The 27,393-nt window shown below is 34.8% G+C and overlaps 2 protein-coding genes across 2 annotated transcripts; one reads left to right on the top strand and one right to left on the bottom strand.

Annotated features, from left to right (window-relative positions):
- Positions 1-16,782: 16,782 nt before the first annotated feature.
- On the bottom strand, positions 16,783-19,536 carry LOC105216964 (FAS-associated factor 2). The gene is made up of 5 exons (XM_054226845.1): positions 19,036-19,536; positions 18,689-18,971; positions 17,970-18,601; positions 17,763-17,906; positions 16,783-17,690 (listed from the first exon to the last, which is right to left on the bottom strand). Exons 1-5 carry the CDS (start codon positions 19,153-19,155, stop codon positions 17,493-17,495), a joined length of 1,377 nt encoding a protein of 458 aa, XP_054082820.1. The 5' UTR covers positions 19,156-19,536; the 3' UTR covers positions 16,783-17,492.
- A 597-nt stretch (positions 19,537-20,133) lies between these two features.
- On the top strand, positions 20,134-20,926 carry LOC105216965 (protein C10). Its single transcript, XM_011191750.3, has one exon. The coding sequence runs from the start codon at positions 20,316-20,318 to the stop codon at positions 20,664-20,666; it is 351 nt and encodes a 116-aa protein (XP_011190052.1). The 5' UTR covers positions 20,134-20,315; the 3' UTR covers positions 20,667-20,926.
- The last annotated feature ends 6,467 nt before the right edge of the window (positions 20,927-27,393 follow it).

Consider the following 27,393-nt stretch of genomic DNA (forward strand, 5'->3'; position numbering starts at 1 on the left):
AGAAGAAGAAGAAATTTGTTGCCACACACACGTACGCAATTTCGTTGTTTTGTTTGAAAAGATTTGAACATAAACAACAATTTTACTATTTTTAAATTGCTTTATACATAAGCTGCAATGTGTATGCTTTTCGTTTTAGAAATAACTTTATTTTATAAAAATATTTTAAAATTTTTTTTTGTTTAAAATTCAACTTCAAACCACTTGTTTTCAATATGCGCATTTATATTGTGAATAACAGTGTTGCTTTTTACAAGTATTAAACAAAGATGGCGCTGTGTTATATTGTGGGCAGCCATCACTAACTCGGTCACGTATTTAAACGCATATTAACTCATTTATCTATTAATTATTTATTAACTAGTTTGTTAAAACAGTTACTTTCTTGCCATACTAAGACCTAAGTTCGAGCCATTAACCCTTGTATTATCACATCAATACCAATGTTACAGAAATAATTTTGTTATTATATATCTTATTAAATTTTTACTGAAAAATACTTAATTTTTCTCATTACAAGCGTTTTTTAGATCTATAAGAGTCTAAATAACCGATAATTGACAAAATTAGACCACAATTTGAATTACCTAACATTTTTTAAATTTTATTTAGTTAAATTTTTTGTTTGAGAATAAAAGGTTTTCATATTTAGAACTAATAAATCGAAATTTATTTTGTCAGGCAGCCGATATTATTTACAGTATTACATATTTTATGAACATATTTTAAACCATCTTTTTTCTATCGCTGTAGTATTCTTCATCCACAAATAGATATGTAAATAAACATACAGATAAGTAGCATAAGTAAATCTAAACAATCGATAATTATCGATAACATTCAGCTGATTTCTTATTTACTTTTGATTTATTTAATATCTCTGATCTGATAGATCATTCAAATATAAAGTCTTAGTCGATTTATCTACTTCAGGCATAATTTTCATATTCGAGCCTCTTTATTAAATAGAAAAAACTGGTTCTTAAAACCCATAACTCGGCCCTTAATATCTAAATAGTAATATATACTGTAAAAGATTAAAAAAAAACATTAAATATACAAACGATATTTTCAATTAAAATCTTTATAAGAAATCACACTATTCTAAACCGTTTCATGCACCCAAGAACCACGCCCACTTTGAATATTATCAATTTTCTGCTCTGTTGCTACTACACAATCAACTTGCCAATTTGCCAGCCATAATTACTCCCCTTTTATGAGTTACTCATATACCGTGCGTTGTTGTTGTTGCGAAGTGTATAGAGGGGTATGCACAGCAGCGAAAGCGAATATCAAAACATTAGGCCACACAGAAAGGCAATTTGTGCTAAGAATATCCATGCATGCAGAAATGTATCCGTCAAACAATAACCATTCACGTTGATTTTCCATGACCAACCAGCAGAGGGGTGGGCAGTGCAGTAGCCATTCAATAACGTCTTTGGTTTCGTAAAGCGGGTGAGAAACAACAACACAACCATAGCATGATGATGTTCATTCGCATTCGCTTAGTTCGTAGGTAGCTAGATGGGTAGGTGTGTAGATATGACGATTGAACACGAAGCGAATGTAATATTCATTGCCATGTCTCAATTGGGGTTTGGCACAACACAAAAGAACAAATTACCGCTTGTTATGCAACAACAATAACATGTTGCGCATTGGAAGACACACCACCAACGGACGCCGGTTGGATTTGGGCTACGTTTGCCGTGCCTTCCTGCTAGTGGCCGAACACCAACTAGCGAACAGCGAAATAGACCCCGCCAAAAGAGTTTCGCTTCCCTCTTTTCTACCAGGCGAACAGAAAATCAACACATATCTTGGCCGGCAAATAAACGGAGAGAATGACGGCGTGTTGTTTGTATACAAGTGATGGTGTGGCCAGATGTTGCGTACATGAGTGGAGGTTTTATTTTTTAGAGTATTTCACTTTTCTATACCGCCTGTTGAAAATCAAAATATCCGAAAAATCTGTTATGAAATTGTAAACTAGATGTTTAACTCTTATTTTCATAACTGTGATTTGAAATTTTGAAGATAATATATCTAATTAGACAGTTTTCTGTATATTTCTGTTAATTTTCACTTGAAGTTCTTATATTCCATGTAAGTTAATCACAAAAGTTTCAACGTACAAAATGTTCTTCCTTTGTCTTCGAATAATATATATATGTATGTTTGACAGCTGGTTATGTATTGGGACGTTAATACGAACATAAAAATAGTTACAACAACACATAATCACTTGAAAATTTTCTAATGAGATTATTTGGGCATTTTTTGAGACTTTGAAATTTCCTCAACATCTGAATTTCTCTTATCTGGCAACACAATGCGACATATCGTCTGGCCTTTCACGCCATTTGTAAGAGTGAGAGTGTCGCCGCAGTGGAAAAGGCGTTGGCAAAAGTTTAGAGTGAATGAGATGACATGTGGGGCAGTGCCGCACGAGCAAAACATAACAGCTGAGTTGTTATTGTCATTGCGGAACGGTAAGCAGGGGCATTGAAAAGAATATGCATTGCAAGGGGTTTGGTTTTATGTGTCTAGGGGTCGGCGAAAGTAGTTTATTTGATAGCGTACGAATGAGGAGAGTGTACGAGTAGCAGGTTTTGAGGCGGGGAACATGTGCGCACGCTACAAATATATGAAGGAGAATGTAGACGTACATACATACGTACAAATATTATATATGTGTGTGTATGTATAAAAACCAACTGTTGCTTGTATGATTGCAACGCTTTTTTGTTGTTAGCGATTTAAATTGCAATGTGCTATTGTGAGTAGGCAAAATTTATTTTATTTATTTATTTCGTATTTTTTACAGTGTATTTATATTTTCAGTTTATTTATTATTTTTAATTTTTTAATTTAAAATTGAAAATTATTATTTTCACCATTAAAAATTTTATTTTTGTGCAATGTATGGCAATGCCAAACCCGTTTTTCTCCTCCATTCGTAAATTGAACATTCATGTTTGGTCATGTTAACACGTGCATGCATGCATGTACATGAAATAACTGATCACCTGCATATTGATTTCTGTATTTTTCGTTCGGGCAAACAAAACTCGTTAAACAAATGGCTGCCATAGCAAAAAGTTGTTGCTTTGCGGAATACATGTTGTATTCGTTTCACGTGGTGTGGCCAATGTCGCGACGGTTGTATTGCAACGACGGCGAGTAGTCATTTTGTTTGTTCGCTTCACAGGCGTGCAGAATGTATTGCATACGTTCAATGTGCGGTCACATGAAATTGTGTAAAAAAGCTCGAATACCACTTTTTATTGTAGTAGGTAAACATAGCAACAACAAGCGTGTACATAATATATTATACAGATTCCCGCCAACGCAATGCTTGAGAAAATAAAGTATGTGTTGTATGGCAAGCGGTAAAATCAGCTGTTCCAATTGGAATTAGTTGTTATAGTGAAAAAAATTACATGTTAGAGCTTAAAAGCGGTGTTTCTGTGCGCGTTGGCTGCAACAAACATTATTTATGCTTTCTGTTTGTGCATTTAGACAGCGTGGTGTTGAAATTTCGGTTTAATTCGATTTAAATCCGCCATTGACGGAAATCGCATACGGCGCGCCATAAATTCGGTATTGCATTAGACAAATGGCGTCAACGGTATGGCATGGCCAGCTGCAAAAATCATGTGCTGCCATACAATTTGGCTGTCGCAGAAGCGGAACTATGCGATTCGACATTTTGTTTTGTGCCGTCATTTTGCTTATAACACAAAATTTGACTAGGCAAGCAGCTGGGCACAACAAGCAGACCACACCAATGGCCGCAAACACTTGACTTGCTAGCTTAGCGCGCATAGTAATCGTCTACTACTACGTACATAGTGGAATTTAGATTTTATGGCAATGGCATTACGCGCGCAAAGCACAAACAACAACAACGCTGCCGTCAGCGATAACGCTTTGTGTACCGTGATTCATTTCCCCAACAGTTTTTTTTTATTAATTTGCTTGCTTGTCGGCCTTACTGTTTACCTGCTGCCGCAGTACCTATAACCTAAACTCTTCCCAGTGAGCACACTATACAGTGGACTAGGTTATAAACCACTATTGTTAAATGTGCTCCAATTTTAACAGACTCGGTAGTCCGGTAGACCATGTTAATAATACGAGTAGTGGGTATGTGCTGTGTGTATATCAAAATGGGTGGAGTATAATACACGGCATATGCACAAAATAACCTATAATTATTATTATACCAACCAGCGCGCGTTTTGTGGTTAAGCATGAACCAACAGCGCGCATCGTATTGTGGGCGTTTAACACTTTTTCACAAGCGTTTTAACAGGCACACAGCAAAAAGTGTATGACTAAACGGCCCAACAGTGAAAAACTGTGAAGGAACTATAAAAATGTGTTAAAGAAGAAAAGATTTTCGTATAACAAAGTGGGCTTCATGTTACAAATGAATGTTTGTATGTATGTACATATTAATAGCACTGAAGATACGCATACAAATGTATTAATGTACTAAGTGCTTGTATATATTATACTTATAAACAATATTAAAAACACTTCAAGCGTAAAGTTGTTCACGTCTTGTGCTTTTGTCATTGCGCTATAATTTACACATTAATATGAAGTGTTGTGTGAATAGTGCATAATTCTTAATCTGACTAACCGGTTAATCGTGCTGGTAGATTTGAATAATGTACTGAATTATTTTTGAAATTTTTATGAAAGAAAAACAAATTTATGTAGATATACAGATTACCGCCATATGTATATGAAATAATTTATCCGAAAAAATATATTTAAAGGTTCATTGATCATCTTTAATACCCGGTAGTTCTTCTTCTTTAACTCTAATCGTTCGAAACTATTAATTTTTTGTCATCACAACTCCTCTTGATAAGTCAAGATTTTGTTAAGAAATAAAAGTAAAGTTTCTATAAGTTTCAAGACGTCTCCAAACGAGCCCATATTTTTTGATTTCTAAAAGCTTTCCATATGACAAACGTTTCATGAAAAGTTCCTTTATAAACAGTATTTTGTTATTGCTGGCCGAAAAGCGACCGCTTAAAACTGTAGCTAGGCGGTAATCGGAAACTGTAGTGAGAGTGAGAGAGTTGGGGAGCCTCAAACTAAGCTCAAATAATTTTTTTATCATTCTTTCATTGCTCCACTGATTTTTTAAAATTTCATAAAATGCCTTCTCAGCTCAAATATCATAAAATAAAGAGGTGTTTTCAGAAAAAACGTTAACTTCGGCTGTACCGAAGCTAATATACCCTTCACAGGTGCATTTCTTTTAGTAACTATGTATGTGTTTAAGCAATTCTAAAGACGTAAGAAAAAGTAAGTAAAAAAGAAAACATTTTACTAATTCGTTTTAGCCGGGTTGTTGCTAGAAACATTAAGGTTATATAGTTAACCAATCGGAATAATTTTTTCGGAGATTATATTATTAGCTTAAGCAGTAATCCATGTAAAATTTCGTGAAGATACCACGTCAAATGCGAAAATTTTCCATACAAGCCATTGATTCCGATCGTTCGGTTTGTATGGCAGCTATATGCTATAGTGAAGCGATCTGAACAATTTTTTCGGATATTAAATTATTTCTAAGGACAATAACTCACACCAAATTTCGTGAAGATATGTAGTAAAATGCGGCAGTTTTCCATACAAGCCCTTGATTCCGATCGTTCAGTTTGTATGGCAGCTATATGATATAGTGGTCCGATATCGGCAGTTCCGACAAATGAGCAGCTTCTTGAAGAGAAAATAACATCTGCAAAATTTCAAAACGATATCTTAAAAACTGAAGGACTACTTCGTATATATACAGACAGACAGACGGATAATAATAAATTAAATAAATTTCTCGATTTTTATTTGAATAGAGCAAAAGACCACGGTTAACCACATAAAAAGTGTACATCTCTAATTCAATTACAACACTACAAAAGGGCATACACCGACTGACCAACAAGCAGGTTTAATCACCCTCTTACAAATGCTTTCCGCCTTGTGCGTTTACTGGTCACTTGCTATACGCAATGACCAACACTCTTCCATATACATGCATACATACATACATACACTTCTGTTGGATCATTTCTGCCTGGCATGCGGCCAAATTCTGTCTGTATAACACGTTTCTGTCGCTACTGGGCGCCCCAGAGCAAAGTAGCAGCATGCATCTTGTTGCTGTAGTGGCTATTAAAGTGCTTCGGCGCTGCTCGCAGCCAACCAGCGAGAATCGTGTTGGAAATGACCAAGGCAAACGCGAACATACAAACACACGAACGAGTATTTGGCAGCGCCCCAATCAAAGGGATACATGTTGCTTGCTTATAGACTTTGTTGTTGTTGTTAATTCAATTTGGGGCTGCTTGGCTGCCTTGCTGCTGTTTCTTGTTCTACTTTTGACTTATTCCTTCATGTTCTAAATTTCGTTGGTTTTGTTGTAAATTCCCCTGATTTTATTGTGTGTGTTTACACATTGAACAGCGCATTACTTGTCCGCCGTTTTGTTCGCCTGTTAGTAAAACTGGATTGTGGGCCCGACTGACCGCACGAACACGTTACCTTGTACACCAACAAACAACATAGATTGTTGAAAATGTAAAACCAACCAAAAAAGCTTTAGATCCCCATTATTGGGGCTTTATTTATCTGCATAGCTGGTAAAGGCGTTGAGCAACAGTGAGAATTAGGAGCATAAATAAGCTTGACCACTCGACGGCGTGCTGCCGTTATAAAGTGTAAACAGCAGTGTATTTTATGTTGTTGCTTTTACCCAAACTGAATAACATACAGACAACAAAAATGCTATAACAACAATCCAACAACAACAAACATTCGAAACTCACTTGCTCGGCGCTATTCATTGCTCATACACTTCGTATGTACATACATATGTATTTGCTGTCTGCCATTTGCTGACGTCAACCCCATATTGCCATAGGTCAGTTACAACATCGTCACGGCGCGTGTCTTCTTGCCAAAGCTAAAGTTTAAGTTAGTCGAGTGCAATGTACGCGTTAAAGGTCGCACAGTCTACTGGGCGTTGGTGGGTCGGTTGTTGTGTTTTTTATGCGGCGCGGACGGACGGCATACGAATAACCTTAACCTTAGCTTCCAAAAAAGCTTAAACTTCAACCTGTGCTATAAGGCGCACAAGAAAAACAGTTGGTGTCTGATAAGAGCGGCAAAATCGAATTTGTTTCCACCATCAACTACCGCAACACGGCGCAACAGTCAAAATTTCAGTCAATCGCACAACAACAACAAGACGAAACAAGTCACATGTACAAATGTACATTTATACGAGTATGTTTGTATGTATAGCCGCGTATAAAATCGTCAGCGGCAACAGTTGATGAGGAAACATCATCAGCAAACAATGGGCCAACGCACATAGCAACACAAAACATGGTATTTCACACAGACAACAACAACAAGCAGCAAGCAAAGTGAACGCGATCTCCAAAAACTTGTGCGCACAGCCTTGTTGAGGTCGTTGACCGTTGTTGGTATTTTGGTTGCTTCGCTATCGGTTGATTTGTGGGCTGTGTTTTCTGTAGTCGCTTGTTGTTGTTGTTGAGTTTTGTTTTGGTTGGCTTGCCGTCAAAATATGCGATTACTTATTTATACTGCAAGTGAGTACATATAAATATGTATGTATGTATGTATGTATTTTTTTATGAAAAAAATTTAGTATTTTTTTTGTTTTTGTGTATGCACAAGTGCAAGCTGAACTCATTATCAATTTCTTTTTGATTGCATTAAGGGTGACTCTTTTGCTTCGTCAGAGTTTTGTCAGAACCAAAAATGTATATTACAGTAGCGAACAAAATAGTTGCCGTACAAAAATGTATGGGTGACCAACGATAACTGAGAGACCAATTCAGTACCCAAACCTCAAAGGGTGGTCGTTTTTAAGATTTATACTTTTAGAAAAATTAATGAAATTCTGAATATTTTTTTATTACTTAGTAAATTTTCTGGCCTTAAGGCAGTAGTCTGCTTTAGAAGCGTTTTTTTAACAATTTTTTTTTTTGAAAGGGGAGGAAATGATTGCGGTAAACGGAATTTTAAGACGATAGTGTACTATATTTAAGGCTTTAAAAACAATATTTATTATTAAAAAATATTGAAATTTTTTCAAAGTTGTAAGAATTTTTCTGGACCACCTGGAGTCTGCACTTGTAAATCGGGGCCGGTGATGGAGGTCGTGCGGTGCATCTGAAACAGTCGAACCAATTTTTTTTTTTTTAATTTTTACAAGTTTCTTTTCTACATGAACTACAAAAATAACGAAGAAATTATAAAATTCGAAATTTTTTCGAAATTGAAAGAAAATTAAAAAAAAAATAGACTTTAAGTTGCAAAACAAGTAGTTTAAATAATAGTTTTGTCCAACTTCAACTACTTTTGTCTAGTTCAAATAGAAGATAATTTAATACTGAAGCTAGATCACTTTGGTTTTTTTCGATCGGACATATATTATTTTTGCTATCGCCGGCACCGTTTTCTAACACTTGTGAAAATGAAATCTCGAGAAAACGCGTTAAAGGTCTGCCCGAGCATTCGCACCTGCTCGACGCTCGGCCACTAAAACTGCTCTAGCTTCGAAAATATGTCGAATTGGCCTCTGAAATTTTAAAGACATATTCTTGGATAGTTTAGGAAGAGATTTAAAACAAAACAAAAAAATCGATTTTTTGAAGCCTGTAAAGCAGACTACTGTCTTAAATTCTCGCATATAACCATTGGGACGCATCTTAGGTCCTCCTTATTCGATTTTTCACCACTCTGGACAATAACGCGCGAAGTGGTTAGTTGTAACTATTAGGATTAGGTGGCCAAATGGCCAAACGGTAAGGTTGGTCTATATACAGTTTTTAAATTCAACATGCAAACCACACCAATCTGTTTTCAAGATGCGAAAGTGTCTGTAGGTCTCTTTAGAATTAGGACCTTCAAATTTTTAAATTATATCAATACTGCTAATATTTTAATCGACAGTTTCTGAACTACGTACTGCACATGCATACATACATACATTTATTCTTTGTTGCTTTAACTCATTTAAACCAATTTCTAACGCGTTCTAATGATCTAATCATTTTGCCATTCTCATTGACAATACATACATAACATACATACGCGCAAACACTAAACTAACATCACACGGCAAAAAAAAAAAAAACATTTCATTAAAGCTTTACACAAATGTACTCATACCCACAACACACTCCCTTCCGTCGCATACCCGTATGTTCGTTTGTGTATCGAACGCGATTTCGCAACGTCCAATACTCGTTCCGCAAGCATGTTTGTTTGCCCTTGAGCGCGATATTTTCGCAATTTGCAAATTTTGTGCTAACCTTCAAAGCAAGGCCAGCAAATTTTCGCAAACTAAAAATCCTTGAAATTCAAGGTAACGTCCTTCAGTTGGCAAAATGGCAATGAACGCGGTCATTCGACGTCTCGTTTCGCGGTCAAGGCGACAAGCAACAACCTCGTTTTCACTTTTTTTCGCTAATCGGCGGCGTTGTTACGCCCAACAACAACACACGCTTTGCTAATGTACGTTTATTGACTTGGTATCCGGTGGGGTTTAGAATTAACAGTGTTGAAAAAAGTAAAATATATTTTGATAATGAAAATTTGAATTTTATAAAATATATATATTTTTTAATTTACAAAAAATATTATTAAAATATCTCGATTTTTTTTTTAAATAGTTTTTAATATTTTTTGATATTTTATTTTTTTTATTTTAAATATTTTATAGTTTTTTTTTATTGTTATTTAGAAATCAATATTCTAACTTGAATATCAAACATGCGTGCAATTTTGCACATAAAATATTTTATAATAACTTTTATTATCAAAATTTGTAATCTCATTTATACAATTTATTCAGATTTTATAAAAAAAAATTAAGATAAAAAAATATTTTATATTTCTTCATTATATTCATAATTCTAAAAAATATTGAAAAAAAAGTTAATTTTTTATAACTTTTATTATAAAAATTTTTAAACTCACTCATTCAAATTTTCTTTTATTTTTATTTAAAAAAAAATAATAATAAATTAAAATAAATATTATATTTAATACTAATTAAATTCTTAAAAAATAATTATATTAAATTCTAAGCTTCATAGTCTTCTTCTAGTATTCTTAATAGTATCATCATTATTTCCGTTTATCAACACTGTCATTAGCGGCACGAGTACTGACTGATTCGCGATTGCCATTAGCACAACAAATTTGCTCATACGTAACTGAAACACAGACGACCTTGATACAGCGAAATTGAAATTAATTGCTTAGGGTTGCCATTTAATTTTTTTTCTTAATTTTAATAGATTTATACATAGATATTCTGCCTTTAAAAAAATTAAAAAATTTATAAAAAAATAACTTCGAATTGTTTTTTGGAATTTTATGGATTTTTATAAGCGTATTCTATAACCTATAACTTACCAAATCATTAGAATTAATATTTTTGTTTTCAACAAATTTTACAAATTTACAAATTTACAAATTATCTTCTTGTTAAATCGATTTTAAGCGAAGCAGTAATTAAATTCCTAAACACTATAGCCTCAAACGATGTAGGCTTTCTTTAAGGGGCTATACCAGTGTAACCCATGAGAAATTAGACGATTTTCGTGGATTTTGTTTTAAGAAAGTACTTGATCGAATGTTTCGAAGTTTTTTGGACATAATAAGATATATTTTCAGCTACATTAATTTTGTTTTTACAAAAATATTGAAAATTACCGGAGTTATGTGATGCCTTGGGAGGTGCCAAAAAAAGTTCTACAACTGCTGATATGATTCCAGCCGAATGAGTAGCTGAAACAAAAAATTCAAAAAGGTCATTGAAGTTGAAGGTATTTCCTATGTAATGAGCTACGAGTTTTGAAAAATATCAAAAATTAAACAAATGGCGTAGTTCTGAAAATAAATTGTTATTTTTTTATGTAAAAAATTTTCGTTTTTTTAATGCCGAATTGACAATTTTCAACAAGATCGTTCAAAAGATCGTAGGTCATTGTATAGTAAATATATTCAAGAATACTCAGTTTGAATTTGAAGTCGATCAGTCAATTTCTCGTTGAGTTATGATCTCAGAAATTTAAAAAAATGAGAAAAAAAAACGTTTAAAATTTTGACCATAGCGACCTTTACCAGCGAGCGGTCGCTCTTTAGAACTCTGCCATTCAAGAACTATTCAATATATGACCTTACCGCTTTCACGGGATATTTTTGAAAGTATAAACTATCGAATAAGTAAAGTTAAAAAAATTTATTTTTTGAAAATGTCACACTGGTATAGCCTCTTACTAAGAAAATAAGTCAATAATTTAAGTATGTGGTTTATTTAAAAAGTTCAGTACCACTCAAATTTGATCAAATTATTTTTGGGTATTTAAAGTAATATTGTTGTAAATTTATTTTACATAATTTTGCTAATAATGACAAATACGCGACATGGCAACTCTGTCAATTCATACTCCCCCTACTGCTTTTTTTTCAACAACACACATGCTAAGTTTTTTTCTTACTCAAGTGCTTTTATTTTCAATATGATTGCCTGAATAGGCCTAAACAACAACAATAGCAACAGCATTTATGAGTATGCGCAATATTGACTTGTGCTCCAAGTGCCGACATATTCACACACACACACTTTGTTCGCATTTCTGTTTCACAACATTTACGCAACAACAACAACGCAAGTACCTTGAGGCCGGCCTTGTTTGTGGCAAAGAAAAGGAAGGGTGGTGCCGGCAGACAAACGTCGCTTATCTCATTTTTCAATTTGTGTATGGTGTTGAAGCTCACATAAAGTACATTTTTACATATAAATACATACATACAAACATATAAACATATAGAAATTCATGTACACATTTGGTGTGAGTATTTATTTCTTTGTTTTCCTTTTGTGTGTGAACTCAATTTTAGTTTATTTATTTATTTAGTTATGCATATTGGCGCTTTGTCGCTGGTGTCTTCTTGTGCCGTTCTGTTGGCCTAATCAAAATGTTGCTGTTGTTTGGTTTTTTGTTGTTGATAGAGAAGCAGAAAATTGCTTACGAAATGCTGCTAGTGTGTTTCTTAAACATGAGCGCGCTCACTCACCACCAGTCGATGGTGGTGGTGGTGGTGGTGGTGTGTAGCTTGCAAGTTTCCAAGCTTTTGTTGTATTGCTTGATGTATTTTGTTGTTGCTACGCAGGTGGATGCGGAGACATTCACAATACAATATTGTTGATGATGACGCAGCGCAAACTTGATTTTCCGCAAAGCCACCATTTTGTTGAGTATGAATAATCGTGGTGTGGTGTCAAAACTACAAAATAGTTGGTGAAATAGTGTGCAAAATTGTGGATTGAATAATTCAAGAAAGATTCTGCAATAATATTCTGTTGTGTTTTAATAATGTTGTGATTCAACGCCAGCAACTTTGTCGCCTCTTCCGCAATGTAGAAGCACACAATTTCTCCATTTCTTTGTTTGCTTGCCGTTTGATGGTGTGTTGTGTTGTGAGCCCGGGCCACCACCACCACCATTGCACGCCATTTAGCGCTGTCGTTGTGTCGTCGTCGTATCTGTCGTCGTTTTTGTGTCGTAAAGGTGGGTCATTGTGAAATGACAGCGCCGAACTAACCCGGCAAACAGCGGCCATAGCACGTGAAAGGTTGTTGATGAAATGCCGCCGCGGCGCAAGGCACAAGGCACAAAGTTGCGGATGGTGAAAAATAGATGGCCTGGCCTGCACACATTGTGTGCCACGTACTTACAAACATACATACATTCTTGTTGTGTAGTAGTGGAAAAGAAGTAGTAAAAACAAAGCAAAAAAAAAAATAATCGAAAACAAACAAAAACTGTTGTAAGAAGACCTTGAGGCTTTTATGACGTACTGTGGTGTGCAACGTGCTAAAATGTAAGTAAATAAATGTGTGTGGGTGAAAAAGTGTGTTGATAAGAGAAATTTGTTTATCTGGTATTAAAAAATACATCAAATAATATTTGCGCAGTATTTATAAACAACAGTGTGGATAATAGCGTTTTTCCTGAGTGAAAATTAAACACTTCAAAAATAAATCGTAAATAGTGGTAAACTAAGGTTTGTTGTTGTCGAGGCAAAAGCCACTAATTTTTCTTCTAAAATTTTTACAGTAGAACAAAAAGTGTATACTTCAGAAAATTCTAAATACAAAAATGAACAAAAGTTGCTATAAAATATTAATTTCTGTTCAGAGTATTTCCTTAGACGATCGCTGTGTACTAGTGGTTAGATTTCATAAATATAACCATAACAAAATTCCATATACATTTCGGTCATTGGAAGGATCTTTATAAAATTATTAATCATTGCACTTCAGCTTCTTGAAATGTATTATATGATATTTTCTGCAAATATATATGAAAATCAATTTGCATATAAGTAAAAAGATATTTTTTTCACAAATATCTAACCATCATGATTTGTACATAGCTTTTACTATAAATTTAATAAATTTTATTTTTATTTTTCACGATATTAATTTAAATTTCGATAAAAAACGACTAATTTTCTATACTCAGGTATTTATAAAAAATATTTAAAACAATTTCAAGGGGTTAAGTGAGTTTTAAAATTTCGAACTTATATATAAATTTTTCACAAATGTCTAAACCCCATGATTTTGAGCTATATGTAGTTTAGCTTTAACTCTAAATTTAATATATTTTATTTTTATTTTTCACGATATTAATTTAAATTTCGATAAAAAACGACTAATTTTCTATACTCAGGTATTTATAAAAAAATATTTAAAACAATTTTAAGGGGTTAAGTGAGTTTTAAAATTTCGAACTTTGAAAAAAAATCTTGTATTATTAAATATTATCCAAACATATTAAAGCAATCCGAGTAATATTCTAAGAGATATACCCATTGGAAGTTCCGTCCATCAGGCCATGTCAGTGCGAATGTAAAACTTTAAACGCATATGTATGTCTCAAAACTAAATTTGTAAAGTCGGTGGGCGCAATAACTCAACAAGTTATGAAGCGATTTTGTTCCAATTTGCACACATCTTTGTAATAACATTATCTAGTTAATGAACGCGGATACAAGTATTTTTTTTCGCGCCAATATATGCCGAAGATTTTACCAAAAAAGTCAGTTTTTGGATAAATTTCTGTCAAAAATTCAAATTTTAATATTTTCTTTTTTCCTTCGTTCAAATTTAGAATATTTTAGGTTTATTGTTTTGAGATGAACCAATCATGAGTTATAATGTCCTCAGCAAGACCTTTTTTGGATACGTCATGGGAGATGAGGTGCCAATGGCTGAGTTTTCAGAGTTTTTAAATAAATTATTCACAAAATACTGTTGAAGCATGTATCTTTGATTCGCTGAATTGTTTAAATTCAATATATGATTGTATATATTAAAAAAATGTAAAAAGACCATTGTTTTTAGCCTCTGAACCCCACCGAAGCCCTCAAGTGAAGCTAAATGATTTCAGCTTCAACGTAGAGTTTAATTTCTATTTTTAATGATGTTTAGACTAAAATGTTTTATATTACTTTAGAACTAAACATTTTTAAATATTATCCTTAAATAATTAATATTGTAATAATTTTAAAGAAATATGCTAAATAGTTTAAAAGTATTAAATACATTTAGATTTATGTTAAATTTTTTTATCAAATTTATATTAGTTTATAATTTAAATGTTAAATATCACAATATATGTATATATGTATTTAATATTTTTAAACCATTTATTATATAGCTGTAAAATTTTTACAAATATTAATTATTTAAGTAGAATATTTAAACATTTTTTACTTCTAACACAGCTTTAATAAAATAAAAATTATTTAAAATATACGTATATTTGAATTTGTAATCTAAAACATAAAATTTTTCTTATAAACATTTTATATTTAACCAGAAATTTGTCTGAACTAACTCAAAGGATCTTCTAACTAAGGAGAGAACATCAAAAATGAGAAATTGCATCTTTTTCAAATTTTTAAAGGATCGGAACACAAATTGTTGGATTATCAGATTTGCAGTGATTATATAAGAAACTGTACATATCTACATATTTATTTATTATTTACAAACTGTTTTACAACGTATTTTGGTATATAATTTATGATATTTTATTAGAAAAATTGAATATAAAAAAAAAAATAAAAAAATATTAAATATAAAAAAATAAAAAAAATATTAAATATAAAAAAATAAAAAAATATTTATTTAATATTAATATTTTATTAATTTAGATAAATAATATTTTTACTATTAAATAAATATGAATTTCAACATAAATATGTGTTTTTATTTCATAATTACGTGAAACGTAAGTATTTTATTCAAAAAAATCTAAAAACAAATATTCTCTAAGAAAAAATCATATTTCACCACCAATGCGACACTGTGCGGTGAAATTAGCGCTTATCACCCTACAGCTGACTGTGACAGCTACCGGCGCGCCAAAACACTTTCTGTGAACTTCTGTGCACCTAGTGCTGCAATAGTGTTTGAAAGAAACAGGTTGATTTTGCCTTTGAGCGCACACGAACCGTCACGCCGTCGGGCACACACAACAACGTGTCACACCGTGGAGCTGGCGTGTGCGCGATTACAATAACAAAGGCCATTGTTACCAACACGTACCAGAATTGCATGCATGTGCGTGCATGTCACTGATGTCGCTGATTTTCGACAACACGCGGATAAAACAAGTCCGCTAACGCTGAACATGGGAATAGGCGCCCAAAGATGCACAGTACAACGACAAGGCCGCCAGGTTTTTGCATGCGGGTGATTGCTTGTGACTGTGTGCGTGCGTATGTATACGAAGTAGAGTGGAGAGCGAAAAAACAAGCAATGACTGTGTGTTAGTGTTGTGCTCAACTATAAGTGCCGCCCACTTGCATTCTTGCGCGCAACAACAATTCAATGTGGCTGATATATTGTGCGGTTGCTTGCTGTGCGATTTTGTTGGCCTGGTGTATAGTGTCATATTTCGCACAGAATTCGGACTTTTTGGTTACGACGGCCGGCAGGTCTCCTCCGCTGCATGCGCCGCCGCCGCAGGTTGTTTGTTGGTGTTGTCTCCAAAAAGACAAGATGCATTCATTCTGTCGCGCTGTCGTTAGCGTCGTCGCATTTGCGGCGGCGGCGGAGTTCCAAGCATTCACAATCAATCCCGCCGGCGAGTTGGCGGTTGGTTCTGCTGACGACGTTGACGGCTAACAACCAACCAACCAATCGGCATAGCCAAAAACCGCATTTGAGCCGTCGAGCACGTCTATTGTTCCACATGGTAACAGGCGAACAGCACATTTAGTAGGCGGTGTGTAACATTTCTTTGTTCGACTGTTTCGTTTGGAATTGCTGGGAATTCGCATTCAACCAATGGTGGTGCTTTGCTTGACGCATACACAGGCAAGTTGGGGTGCTAGCGCTGGTGTATTCATGCAATAAACGCATTGCGAACACAGTGTAGGCTATAAAAATTGGGATACGAAAGGCATGGTAGTTATATCTGAGATATATATTTATCCCCGCGTGGTTTCTAGGCGGAACATAGGGCCTCAAAAAACTCCAGTCAATGAATTACTCTATAATCTTTGTATATTTGGAGCGTAAGTTGCACACGTACTATATTTAGTTTTTATTTCAGTTCCTTTTGGATTTCCACGTAGTTTCTAGGTGGAAAATAGGGCCTAAAAAAACTTTTAGTCAATGAATCTACGATATTTGGATCGCTTAACAATTAAGTTGCACACGTACTATATTTACTTTTTATTTCAGTTTCTTTTCGTTAGAAATATTAAGAATGCTACAAATCTTATCATGATCGTTGGTGATAAAATGGTTTTTTTTCTCGTTTGTTTTTGTTTATGTTACGACTGTCAGTGTATTGAAAGCGTGTGTGTGTGTGTATGTGTGTGAAAAGCAACAATACATTAGTGCTTTTGTTAGGAAATTAAAATAGTTTAGTCCAAATCAATTTTTTTTTTAGTTTTTTGTTTACACATAAGCGGGTGTGTAAATAAGTACGTTAAAGAGCAAGGGGGAAAAACATGTAATTACTTAATATAATGAAAATTAGAAAACAGATAATTTAAATAACAATTCAATATTGCTATAGATCAACGCAGGAGCATCAAAAGAGCATATTTCACATATGCCACTGCTGCGGCAAAAAATGGTTGGTATTTGCGTCCTTACTTAAATTTACGTATACGTTTCACTTTGTTATAACTTTTGGAAACACTCCTTACGCCATTAACGTTGTTTTTGCATATGTAATGCAAATTCAAAAAAAAAAAAAAAAAATATATTAACATTTTCTCTGTTATACACATTAAACTATGAAATCTGATCAAATGTTGATCGTTTGATTGTTTTATGTGGTGTGTTGCTGTTGCTTTTGTGGTTGTTGTATAAAATATTGCTATGAATATTACGCCTCTAGGTCGTTGACAAAGAGTACCTCACGATGCTTCAGACCAGCTTCAGCTAAGGTTGTTTGATTGCCATTGCCATTGATGACGGCGCCACTATTACTTGAACTGGCATACAGGACGCGTTTCGGGAAATTCGTTGTGATCTCGAATTCATCGGGGGACGAGGGATGACAGAAGAGATAGTTATACACATCCTACATGTAAAAAACAAATAAAAATTATTATAAATATGTATATAAATTTTCAGCAAATTTAGATGCACTCACAATCAACGAGTTGGAATTGAGAAAACGTCGCTCCAGGCGTGCGCCGTTTGGCAGTTTAAATACGACACTTATGGCGTCCGCTGTACCAGCCGGTGGCTCATTTGGCACCAGGTCAGCTAACTCGATTTTAAGCTGTGCAATTTCCTAGAAAAAAAAAAATAAAATAAAATTAGCAACCAATTTACAACTGCTTTTTTAATTACTAACCTCCTTTTTACGTGCCTCTTCGGCACGTTCGCGTTCAATAGCCTCTTCTGCTTGTCGCACTGCATCACGTTCCAGCTGACGCAGCCGCTCCTTTTCCTCGTCGGCACGTAAGCTAAGCTGATATGCTTCGTCTTGCTGTTGGCGCAGTGTCTGTGTTAGATTACGTTCTAAACGATCAGCGCGTGCTTGACTTAGCCATATCTCGTTGGCTGAGATCACTGTTTGCATGCGACGTGTCAACTCCTCAGGCATGCAGTCGCCCTCAAAACGTCCAACAACAACCATACGATTGTTGCGTAGTGCAATTAACACCATCGTCGGATATACGTGCATATTCAATGTATGCGATACTCTATAACCCTCTGGTGAGGATACGTCACAGCCCCAAAAAAGCATATTACGATTTACGAAATCAATTACGGATTGATTTGAAAGTGTTGTACGGCACAGTGAATCCACATCGGGATTGTTTGTGGGATCCTTGTGTAGATAGATGAGTAGGAAGCGTAGCTCCTGCTTGGCGTCATTTAACGCTTGCGCGTAGGTGCCCTGATAGAACACCGGGTGCGATGGATAACGTTCGTTGTAGGAACGTATGAAACTCATGACATCGCCCACGGGATCGGTAACGACTGAAAGAAGTAGAAATTTATTTATTTTTTAGAATTAAATGAAATAAAAAATTCGTTTGCAGTATTGTGTGTCAAGTTTATACATACTTCTCTCGTCATTTCGTCCCAAACTCAGCAACGCATTCAGTACGCTGGCGAATGTCGAGTAGCAGTACTGGAATACCATATTTATGACATAGCCAATGATACCGGTAAAGCTACGCGGTATAGGACCCATGCCGCCACGTGCCGATCTGCCTCCAGGCATATTTGCAGAGAAGATTTGCTGTAGAAAACGATCATCGATGACTGCAGGTGCGCGTACATCTCTGGACGCTGCATATGTTGTTGGAATGCCTTCGCGTATGTTCATTTGCTCTTGAAAAGCAACCTATACAAAAATAAACGTTGTTAACTATGTAAAACAAAACAAATTATCTTTTAATTATATATACCTCAAGATCCCACTGATGTCTGATCAAGACATCGCGACATATATTCATATCCTCAATGCCTGTAATATCTTGGAACTGTAGAATCTTTTCGGTTTGTTCATTTGATAGTCCATCCTCCATGACTGTGTGTTTGGTCTTTTTTGTGGTGTAATACAGTAAGGTAACAAATCAAAGGTGATGATTCGTATTTTGTTGTTCGTGTAATCGTATGGACGGTACAAAGAACGGAGGCCTTGCTGTCGTTGCTGCTTTAGCTAGTATGGAAAAGTCGTATTCCCTCGACAATATGTAACGCTGCAGTATTTGCATTCCCAAGTTGTTTGTGTCTTCCAGCCGTTTTTGCACCCGTTGCTTGATATTGAGCAAACGTTTTGGGGAAAATTACACGTTGCTTCCGTGTTTTGTTTTTTCCAGAAAAACCTTTACAACCTTTGAATAATAAAACAAAACTGCTGTGACAGACTCGTATTACGATGAATTCTCCTTTTTATATGACTTTTCTATCGTGACAGTTCAACGATATTGCCAACACGTTCCACAATTTTTGTAACGCAGGGTTGCATGTGAAATGGTTAGTGTTAGAAAATTATAAAAGTATTTTTTTCTTTTGAAATGATAAAAAATATTAAATAAGGAGCGAAATAATTAAATAAAATAAAATAAATAAATAAATAAAACATGTAAACAAATAAACAATAAATGAATTAAAAGAAAAATAAAATTTAAAGTTAAAATTTTTTGATAATGCTATGAAGAATAAAATTGGAAAATGTATTTCAAATCAAATTTATTGTCTTATTGTTTTGTTATTTTAAATTGTGCAATAAAAATTAATATTGATACGTCTTTTTTATAAAAAAAATATTAAATGAAAAAACACTTTGTTATGCGAAAAATAATTTTAGCAAAGTAAAACTTGAAAGAAAATATTAAAACTGAGAAAACTATTAAAGTGCAGACTTAAATATAGAGGTCATAATTTAAAAAAAAAAATGATATGATCATTTACTATCATGATAAAAAAAAATAACGCAACACAACAAATACTCTTTTTAGTCACCCTGTACTTATTTATTTATTTTGGCAGCACTGACAATTTACCTTCCACACATTGACATTTCTGGGAAAATCACTATTTAAAGATTGTAAACAAAAACTTATTTTACAAAATTGTTAAAAACATATATAATATAATAAATACATAGATTTCATACTGCACTGCTCAAAATAACAACAAAACAATAACATTTATTCCATAGCCAGCCACTAGTGTTATTAAAATGGCGTACTTAGTGAATTTTAGCAATGACACTGCCAAGCAAATACTCATTGAAATCATACGCACAGTGAATCAACCAGAGAACTCCAAGAAATTATCGGAAGCAAAGGCATCGGCTGGCAAAGAGATGTTGCTAATGATGCAGCATGTCTTTCCGCTGGTTATGCAATTACAAACGGACGTAATCAAAACTTATGGTTTCCCCGGCAATCGTGAGGGCCTAGTGCAATTCTCACAGTTGGTGCGTGAAATGGAACGTGAGGATGTGGAAATCGCAAGATTGCGTAGTCAAATCAGAGCCATCTATTTGCCGCCCATAGCTATAAATACAACTAATGATATTTTGATATAAGCAGAGAATATGCAAAATAACAAGACTGAAGCCAAATTATGTATTAACAAACAAAAATAGAACGACGCTCAATAACAAGCGTTAAGCACAATAATGCATTTACCTAAAGACACACCGTTTATACATGCATATAAAGTATATAATATATATCTAAGAAATAATTATATTGTTTAAGTTATAACAGGCTTTTGTAAAATATAATTTTTGTGCTAAAGCAGCTTAATAAACAAATATTTACATACACATGTTAAAAACAAAAACGATTTGTATCAAAATTGAGTGGAAAGGAATCACAAACTGTATCTGAATTATTTTAAACTATGAGGACACCACCTTCGTTCAACATAGAAGGAAATCTAACTCAAATATACTGCAAAATTCATGAACATTTAAAAAACGCTTGTCTCTAAACTCACTGTTCTAGATTTTTTTTATCACTTTGACTGAGATATATCTTCAAATGTGTTTCTCAACTCACGTGCAAATATATCAGTGGCAATATTTGTCACCATAAATCTTCGACCAAGTAATTTTCAACGTCCTCCTGAAAATCTTATGGTTATTCAATCTAATTTGGGATGTAGTAACTAGTATTAAGCAAACTTGCATACATTTCTAGTCTGTTGAACAAAGGATTTTATTTAAGAAAACTAGCTAAACGGCCCAGCTTTTGTATTTGATGGTTCCTTGGAGTTAAACCACCACCTATTGCGGACGACGAGCTCGATTTGCCTCGTGAAACTACATTGACCGCCGCGCAACTTCGTTTTGGCTATTGTAGGAAGTTAAATTCCTACTTATCGCTAGATTACTTATCCCTGTAGACCTCGACATATCGAATATATGTATGTCCTCAATGCAACGAATCTCCATATTTACATGACTAAACAACCCGATTCATCCCACGATCGGATTTTTATCCGACCAATGACTTTGACAGTCTCAAGAGAGGCTCAAAATTATTTGAGGAATGTGTTATGCCGCTCCAACAACAACTCATCCAACACCCCTCTCCATATGCTCCAATCCTGCCGAAACAGATCATTTCCTGGGCCACGCGTTGGATGACCTCGTTGACAACGAAATGTATGCTTTCCGTTTCAACCAGAGTCTGGATAATCGGTATAACAACAACAACCATGGTTCACGATGTATTATATTCTGGATTGGTATGTAATGTAATGAAAGGTAGGCTTTCTGGTTTCTCCAACGATTTTTCCTTCAAAGAATACTCGCTGGGAACAGGTTTAAAAAACGAAAAGCTGGTAGAACGGTTATATGCTACAGAGAATCCGTCATAATGACAGGTAAATATAATTGATTCCAGAGCAATATTGAATTATCGAGTCGTGCAGCTTAATTTCTTTATTGGAGGCAAATGTAATATGGGAACCGTTTTTTTCTGAATAAAATTCACTTAAAATCTTAAGAAATGAAACCGATTATGGGGCAATTGACTTTTCAGTCAACAACAACAACTACATGCTGCGCCTACAGCAGTACAGATAAACCAAGAATTTTCACCAAGTGCAAATTTCCGCTTTTGGCGTTTTCTTTGAGCTGCACGAAGTCTACAAAGTCATCGGCACATACATACAAGCATATATGGATAAAGTCAAGTCAACGGCAGTGCGTGCATTGACTATCATTATTATCGCAAGCGCATTAACAGATGTCTAGAAGGCCGCTGGCATGCAAATACTACTAGTGAGTGCATATACTGATAATCGAACAAAAAAAAAAAACAATATTTTATAGTAAAGCTTGCATATGTTTGTATGTATGTATGTGTGAAGAAATTTAAAAGCCGTATATACGTATGTATGTATGAACAATAAGCAGCAGCACCAACATGCAATGGCATTACGTTATTCATTTCAGCGGCGTTTGTGACATGGAAAAACCATTAAGGTAGGTAGCTGTGGATAATAATGAACCTGAAAGTATGCAAAGGAAAAGTCAGCAAACAAACACACACATGCATATTAAATATACATAAATACATACATATGTACATATACAAATACAAATGCCCATATGCCATGGCATACAAATGGAAAAACTGTCACAGCAGCACAATAATTTCCTACGCCATATGAATGTACAAATATAACTGACTTTTTTTAAGAATACACACAGGCACACACACACATACAAACACATATGTATGTATGTACATATGTATATATGCTTGTGCTTCACTGTATTTGTTAACGACCACGTTTCCTGTATTCAGCTGGGACAGTCTAGCCATTATCGTGCGCTTTCTCTTCGTGTTCTGCTGCTACTTCTTCTTCTTCTTTTTTATGCTGCTTTCATTATTGGAATCAGGATTTAAATATTGAAAAATCGCAAGCGGAGCCGAAAGCAGGAAGGAAATGAATATGGACGGGAAATTACTTATTAATTGAGTAGCAAAATGAAATACGAAATGTGAATGCACGTAGTTGGAAAAAAAAATAAAAACACGAAAAACAACAACAACAACCAAAGCAGAAAAATCAAACAATATTAAAGGACATGCGACAAACAGCAAGGCACTATGTGGTATACATGGTACAAACTAGAGCTCTTGGTATTCGACTAATCGACTAACCGAATTAACCGAATAGGGCATTATTCGAATAATAATATTCGGTTTGCACTATTCGGATAGTCGTCAGCCATCGACTATTCGATTAACCGCTAATTTTCGACTATTCGGTTAACCGTTCGTTGTCGACTATTCGAATAGTGCAAGTTCATTAATTTTCTTATTTTTATTGAAAAAAGTGAAACATTAAAACTAACAAAAAACTCGTTATGATTGTCATACTAAAACTGTTGTTGTTTCACATGCAAAATTAAAATATGACTGATACAACACTGCGTGGTATGTTTTTTGAGTTCGCTATTCTATACCGCTACCCACTTGCTGCCGAATTTTTTCGATTTTTTGCGGCATATGCCTAGTACTGCAGTAACCGGTTACTTTTTGGAACCGGTTTTTTTTGGACACACTCGTGGCAGTGAAGGCGGTCGGTGGGTGGGGCTTTGGGGAATTTTGGGACAAAACTTCGACGAGTGGGTAGTCGGTTTTCTGTGAAGAACCGGTTTTTTTTGGTCGGTCAGTGGCCGGTTTTGCTCGTGCCCTTCTGCCCGAACACTCCTCAACCGATTTATACCGCACATCGTATATATCTGGAAAATTCGGACATATATCTGGAAAATCAAAGACTGCAAACAATTTTCATTTATTCGAATAGTGACAGTATAACTATTCGAATAACCGCAGTAGAACGACTATTCGAATAGTCGGAACATTGCGACTAACCGAATAGTGCTAACCGGTTAATATTCGTACGAACGGTTACTAACCGGATATTCGAATAATCGGTTTTCAGGTTAATCGAATAATTTTAAGAGCCCTAAGTACAAACGCATGAAGCAAAGTGGTTTACCGAGGCGTATGAGTAATAATATTATATGCGTATGAGAACTCAGATATACAAACATGCATGCGGATATACGAATTTCTCTATATATGAACACATTTGCCTCCGTACTGCAACTGCTCTGCTTCAGGCATACTCATATATTATGTCTTGCCATTTGCAGTGATTTCCTTAAGGAGCTCCGCTGCTACTGCTGCTACTGCTTCTTATTTTCCCCTCTTCCCTTTTTTCTTCCTCTCTTTCCGCTTCTTCTACCTCATTTTCCTTATTTTTTCCAGCGTTTTGTTGTCTTTGCTGTCTCCAACTTGTTTTGCATTTAGTTAGTTTCCTGTTTTAGTTGAAACTTTAGCGGCTTAGCTGCTGCACATTTGCTGTTGTTATTGTTATTGTAAAAAAGCGTTAAACTTGATTGGTTGTTTTGTTTTGCTTCGGTTGGTGCAACTAACTTGAAAAGTTAAATGGCTCAGAGTGGAATTCGTGATTTATGACTGGCGGCGAATGTCAAGGACTGCACAAAGCTGTCGCTTCGTACGCCGCGGTCTAAACTCTGCGGTTTTTCCTCGAAGAGTTTTTATTTATATCAGCTGCATGCAAATGTGGCGACACGTGAAGAAATGGAAGTTGGAAAGCTTTTGAAGGCGATTTTTTAGGTTTTAGAGCTCTTTTTATTCCAGGGATCAGGCGAGACAACAGGAAAGAGTCAGATGCCGATTTATGCTTATGGATCAATCCCGTCGAAAAAAATCAATCAATTCCGTTCAAAAAATTGTTAGACGCGTCAACAATAACAATAACAACAACTGAATCTTACGATAGACTATGTCTAAAAAACGGGTTGGACAAAGAAGGCTTCTTTGGGTAGTTTTCTCGACAATATTTCGGTAATGTTATGAAAAGGATCGACTTCATAGGAACCGAATTTAGTTCCTAGAAACACCAGGCTCAAGATTAAATGGTTACTAGCCCGTCTTCGGAAAGAAAACTCCAGAAACGAGTACTATGTGTATGAAAGGCATGCTTCGTGTATATATAGTATTCCAGAATTTTAAAGATTTCTTTCTTTAATGATTAATATGAAGTCACTAAAGCCTAAAGCCTAAGCCTAAACCTAAAGGTAATACAATTATTTGGAAGTTGGTACTTATTGAGTAAAGATCACCTATAAAAGCCTTTAATACAAATGTTTCTAAGATGGTAGCCTCAGTCAAATAGTCAAAAAATATGTGGTTAATTGATCAAACTTCATTGGATTAGAAATTTTCTATAAAGCGCCACAGACAAAATTTTAAGTGGTTCCCTGATAATTGGATCATTCGAATCTATTAAACCCCTCTTTTCTTCCATGAAAATTTAAGTTTAATTTTATTTCTTGACCAAATCATTAAGCTTCTCCCTTCAATGAACTTTTTATCTAATATTTCGCACAGTGCAATAAAATTGTTTAATATTTTCGCTTATAGAAATCGCAAAAAAATAATAGAGTATACCAAAAACAAAACAAACAACAACAAAAAATGTTTAAAAATGAAAAAAATCGCTACGCCAACATTTTGAGGAAATGCGGAAACGCGAAAGTCACAGCAATGCCAACAATGCAATGCGGACGGAAGAACAGCAATATGTACCATACACAAAGAAATCGAAAGAAAAATGCAACAAAAAAAGCAAACAACGCGCATGCCACGAAGTGCAGAAATTCACAAGTGACACGCCAGCGAAAATAACAGCCAAAATGAAATTTAAAAAACGAATGGCATACAAAACGAGAAGTCTGAGAAGTCCCGCTACTTGAAAACTTATTTGATGCGCCACTCGAAGACTGCGGGCGCGTGGCGAAGCGCCGAAACATTGTTTTCATTGCAACTTTTCAATTTGTTTTGCACATTCTCAAATTTCATACGCGCGTTGTTGTTTTTATTTCATTTGTCGAATTGCCACGTTTCGCAAGTTTTCCGGAATTATTATTTTTTTTCATATATTTTGAGGAGAATAAACATTTTATTATTTTGTTCGGGAGATTCTTTTGTTTACGTGTTTAGTGAATTTGAGGTTAAGTTCCAATAAGACAGTTGAGAAGTACAAATGGAACGAAAAAATCTGTATGCGAAGTATTAAACAAGTCACGTTTTAATAAATCATCCTTGTAGACCTTTAAGTATAGGATGAAAGAACGTTTCAAAGTCTATCGCGGCTTCTAAATATATCTCTGCGGGTTGGATCCAACTGATCTCAACCTGAAAGCCTAAGTATTGTTGACTTTAATAACACCTTCTGATAGGTGTTCTGAGGGAATCCAATATAAGTTCTGATGGAAGATCTGGAGGAAATAGTATGTAGTTATCTGACACGTCTTTTGTTAACCTTCATGTCGTCCAAGTCCACATGGATCCCTTCCAATCCAAAGTAATATTAATATCATAATTATATGACAGACGGCTACTGTTTGTGGTGAGATTCTCATTTACATTCTTTCGAATAATAATATCATCCACCGAGTCCTTTTCTTAGTAATAACTCGATATGACCACTTATGTCGGGAAATCCCAGATATACAATTATTTTGCTTGATAACAAAGACACTCATCTAATCCAAACATTCACAAGTCAGGTCTGTATAAGATAGATGTACGGATTCAGACTAAAGTTTGGATACACATTTCGTCCAGATCGGAAGTCCAAGTTCTTGAGTGAAATGGAAAATAAAGTACACTTTACAATAAAGCTGAGTTCTTTTTATTTGATCCGGCGCTGGCTTGACTTATGGATGCTTGCTGACTGTTTACCGAACAGACTGTCTTGAATATATCAATCAAAAGTTTTTGGATAACTGTAGGGAACCACTTTGTCTTTTTTTAGGTTAGAGTAACATCCGCACTAATAAGCTTACTTTGCATGCATAAGCTCCGCAATGTATTGGAATTTGAGACGAACTCTGAGATGAGTATGAGGAACTTGGTACAATTTGAATAGTGGAAGATCGGCTGTTATATCTTCCAAAAGTTCTGAAATAGTTAAGCTCATCCTCAGGATGTAACGTTATTCTGCCTTAGTAGACATGGAAACAAATTTAGGTATACAAAAATTATAACAATGGATCGAAGGCCGTATTTATTTTCACCGCTTAGATTTATATAGTAAACCGATATAAAGCACAGACGTCTGTACACACTGAATACATTTATGAATGATCGATCTAATGTTCCAACTACCCTTGAAAGTTTGGCATCTGAGAGTGATCGTTAAAATATAAGAAAAGTATGTTCGAAGTGGAAGTGATCTTCTGAGAGTATAAC

The sequence above is a fragment of the Zeugodacus cucurbitae genome, chromosome 3 (genome assembly GCF_028554725.1).
Source record: "Zeugodacus cucurbitae isolate PBARC_wt_2022May chromosome 3, idZeuCucr1.2, whole genome shotgun sequence".
NCBI lineage: Eukaryota > Metazoa > Arthropoda > Insecta > Diptera > Tephritidae > Zeugodacus > Zeugodacus cucurbitae.